At 55.5% G+C, this 4,046-nt stretch overlaps 1 protein-coding gene across 1 annotated transcript; it reads right to left on the bottom strand.

Annotated features, from left to right (window-relative positions):
• Nucleotides 1–1,192: 1,192 nt before the first annotated feature.
• Nucleotides 1,193–3,674, bottom strand: LOC129125120 (EF-hand and coiled-coil domain-containing protein 1-like). Its single transcript, XM_077173205.1, has 3 exons — nt 2,921–3,674; nt 2,118–2,125; nt 1,193–1,805 (listed from the first exon to the last, which is right to left on the bottom strand). The coding sequence occupies exons 1-3, from the start codon at nt 3,554–3,556 to the stop codon at nt 1,193–1,195; spliced, it is 1,257 nt and encodes a 418-aa protein (XP_077029320.1). The 5' UTR covers nt 3,557–3,674.
• Nucleotides 3,675–4,046: the final 372 nt, after the last annotated feature.

Genomic DNA, 4,046 nt, shown 5'->3' with positions numbered 1-4,046 from the left:
GTGGCAGTCTATATCTTAACTGTCTGTGGTTTTAGGCTTTAAAGATTTTTGTTACAGGCACAACTTTATTCACAATTGTTTTTCATGTATATTTTATATAAGCATGAATTATCTTATACCACATATTACAATGACATTAAATTGTGCTAATTAGACTCTGTCCTATCATGAGTTTCTGGAACACATTTCCAAGCCTTCCAGCTGCAGAACAAGGGGAGTTGTCTCTGGCTTTCATGACAAAATTGGCAGGGTTTTTGCAATGCCAGCCCTTTAGAAACAACTTTTTGTGTGCATTAACATTCGAGGGGCTGCTTTCAAAGACAGATAAAAAACCCACAAAGAATCAGCAAACCTACCAAACAACATATTAAAAAAAAGTACTTTTTCCCCGCAGCTGGGAGAAGCTGCAGCCAGGCCAGGCTGGGAAACAGCCCTGCAGGGCGTGGAAGCAGCAGCAGGGCAGCCAGGCTGCCATGGATCCCTTCCCACTGTGCCGGGCACGGCGTGTCCAGATGTGCAGCCAAAGGCCCTGGCTGCTGAGCCCCAGGACAAGGCTGAGGGAAATGCTCCCACCAAGCCCCCCTCCAGGTCACTCAGCATCCTGTCCATGGGTTTGGATGCCTCTAGGGACTTATGTCTCCTCTATGTTTGTTCTTCCTGCTTAGGGGACCTTAAGAGAAATATTTCCATTTCCCATGAATGGATGCCACAAGAGCAGGGCTCAGCCTGTGGGGTCAGCAGGGACACACTTCTCACCCCTGCGATGGGAGCTCGGCTTGCGTGCAACATCCACCCAAGGGCCTGGGAAAGTCCTCCCTGCAGACACTCCTGTAACTCAACAGCCACAGAAGCTTCTGCCATCTCTGCTCAGCTGCACGGGCACCACTGAGCTGCAGGAGTGGTGAGGGGATCACGCAGGCCAAGGGCACACACGTGCATGGCTCTGTCCTGGCCCCTGCAGCCATGCCCCCCTGGCCGAGCTTTGGGCTCTGATGTGGCAGCTCTCAAAGGGGGAAAGGCCTTGACCTACCCTCACCATCTTCCAGAAGCCCAGTAATAGGTATGGGTTGGGAATCCAGATCATCTTCATCAACAGGATCATCTTCATCAACAGAATCATCTTCACCATAAGGTTCATCTGCAAAGAAAGGCAGGACAGAACAGCTCCTGTGACACTGCTGAAGATTCTCCTTCAGGCCCAAGTGGCAGTGAGGGCACCTGGGTGATTGGTGCCCTCCCAGGCACTCCCTCGGCTCTGCCTTCCACTCAGTATCTGCAGATGTGGCACCTCCTTAGTTCTCACTTCCAGCTCCTTCACTTTGCCAAGACTGTTCAGGACAGCGTGTCTGGCCTCTTCCACCTTCCTCCTCATCTCTGCCTGCTCCCTCTTCAGGTTACGGTTGCAATCTTCCAGGCTGACCAGAGCTTCCTGAGAGCTCTTCAGCTCCTTCTCCAGCTCCTGGCTGAACCTGATGGCTTCTTCAATCTGCCCATCCCTGGAGCTCCGCATGAGCTCCATTTCCTCCAGGACATCTTGGAGGCACTTGGTCTGGGAGTGCTTCTGTGTTAATGGTCTCTTCCTCCCTATGAAGCAGGGTCCTTCTCCTGTATGGCTGGCATGGCTCTTCCGCAGTCCCACTTGTAATGACCAGGAGCACAAAGCAGGGAGAAATTGATGGGTTTTAATGAAGACTGAAAGTGGTTGGATTGTGCTTTGTTGGTTTGGTTTTTTTTCAATCCCATAGAATTGATCAGCAACTAAAGCTACTTGACCTGTGCCAAATACAGAGAGAAGGAAACAATCTCTGGAAAGTTGTTTTTAATACCTAGCTATGCATTTAATTTTCAAACTACACCCTTCTCATGTTATTGCACAAGTTTCTGTGTAGCTTTCATGTCATTACTATGGGTCTGTACTCAGGAGTCAGGCAGTGTGCTGAAAAAGATATTTCCAATGAAGTTGTGTTCAGGGGAAGAGAGCAGGGAGCAGCTGGGGGTGTTCTGGAGCTCTACTCTTAGTCATCTTCATTCTTCCTGGGACCTTTGAGTGGTGACTTTGTGTTTGCTGCTGATTTCCTTTGCCTTTTTTAGATGAAAATGGTAAAAGTGTCTCTGACCTGCCTTGCTGGACATTGTGAAGACAACAGTCATCTACTGCAGGTGGAAGTGTCACAGGTGGAGCAGAGTTCTGGGAGTGCTGTGTTAGTATCAAATCACACCTGGTGAGCCCTGCCAGCACAATGGGTCCATGCTGCCCTTCCCTGCTCTGCCTGTTCCAAGCTATTTCATGCCAGAGGAATTGAACTGCTGTTAAGTGTGTATGTGAGTCACTCGAGCCAGTACGGCAGAACCAGCAGAATCCAGCCCTGGAATTAATGGGGCTGTGCAGAGGAGCCCCAGACTATTCATCAGCCTGCCTGCAGAACTGGCTCCAACTCTGAACTCTCGTGACCACACTCTGAGGAAAACATCCTTCTAATATTTCCTACAGGCACTTCTGACTGAGACACTGCTTGTGCTTGTGCAGGTGGCAATCCAAAAGTTCTTTCTCACTTCAGGAAAAACCCTGCACTGGTGCACATCCAGCATGTGGTATCAGCACATGCTGACTGCACATGCAGTAGAAGCAGCAGCATTGTACGCGTGGGTTTGTTAAGGTGAACTCCCCGACACTTTTAACAGGAGTGCTCATCACAGCTATATTTAATGGTAGACCGGTGCCATACATTTCTCCTTAAGGCCTCCCTGTAACTAAGCTTTGCTAAAAAGTTAATGCCAAGGATGAAGGAGCAGCTTCGGTCTCAGTCTGGCAGTGGAGGGGTTATAAACACAGACTCTCCGGGAGCAGCATCTCTCCTGAAGCACTCGGGGCAGCCAAGCCGCCCCCGGGAGGCCGGTGCAGAGGCCGGCCCGGACTCACCTGCAGCGCCAGGCACCGCGCATCGCTGCTCTGCAGGGCGGCGCGCATGTCCTCCACCAGCTCCCGCAGGCTGCCGTTCTCCTCCTCCAGCGTGGCGATGCGGTCCTCGGCCCGCTCCAGTGCCACGATCTCCTCGCAGCACTCTTGGGAGCAGGGCCCTGGCGGCCGTCGCTTGACGCTGCCCGCGGCTCCGCGGCCGGCGGGGTCGGTGCGGCGGCGGCGTCGGGGGCTGCGCAGGCGGATCTGGGTCTCGATGTGCTCGCTCTCCCGGCCCAGCGGCAGCCGCGGCCCCGCGCGGGTGCTGAAGTGGCCGCAGAGCCGCGCGTGGAACTGGCGGAAGGTGAGCTCGGCCGAGAGCCCGTCCCAAAGCCCCGTGCACTCCTCGGGCTCCGCCGCCTCCTCCAGCCCCAGCACCTGGCACAGCGTGCGGAAGTCCTCGCCGGGGATGCGGCCCGAACCGTCGCAGACCAAGTGGTGGAAGATCTCCTGCAGGTACTGGTCCAGGCCGGTGGCCAGCACGACGATCTCGTTCTCCACGCCGCGGTCCAGCCCGTAGTGGTAGGCGAGGGCGCTGACCAGCCACTGCGTGCGCCGGGCCGGCCGCCCGTAGGGGTCCCAGCCCTCAGCCGGCTCCATCGCGCCCGCCCGGCCCGCGGCGCTGCCCGAGCATCCTGAGCTCCCGCCCGGCCGAGCGCTCGGCCCCGGCCCGCGGCGGGGCGGGACGGGCGGGGCGGGGCCGCCGCCGCTCCAGCGCCGCTCGCCGAGCGCCCGGCTCGCCCCGCAGCGGAGCCGCGTCCGCCTTTGTCCCGCACGAAAAGGGATTCCGGCAAAGCGGCTGGGTGCCACCCTGCTCCGTTGGTCTGCCAAGCCTGCGCCCCAAGTGTGTTTCTCATTTCTTAACTCATTTCTCCCTTCCGCTTTCTCTTTAGCACAAGCAACACAATAACATCGTACAATCCACTTTGACAAGTCAGGCTTGTGAACCGAGTCCGTGCCTCCACTAAATTAAAACCCCAATGTGCGTGAAAGCCGACCTTCTGTTCGTTCAGACCTGCTCACCTCTGCAGATGAGGTGACTTTATGGTCTTGCTGGGTGGGTTTTAAGAGGTCTGGGATAGAGGTGAGT

The sequence above is a fragment of the Agelaius phoeniceus genome, unplaced genomic scaffold (assembly GCF_051311805.1).
Source record: "Agelaius phoeniceus isolate bAgePho1 unplaced genomic scaffold, bAgePho1.hap1 Scaffold_395, whole genome shotgun sequence".
In the NCBI taxonomy this organism is placed as follows: domain Eukaryota; kingdom Metazoa; phylum Chordata; class Aves; order Passeriformes; family Icteridae; genus Agelaius; species Agelaius phoeniceus.
Note: the sequence above shows the minus strand (reverse complement) of the source record. Positions and strands in the feature narration are given on the sequence as shown.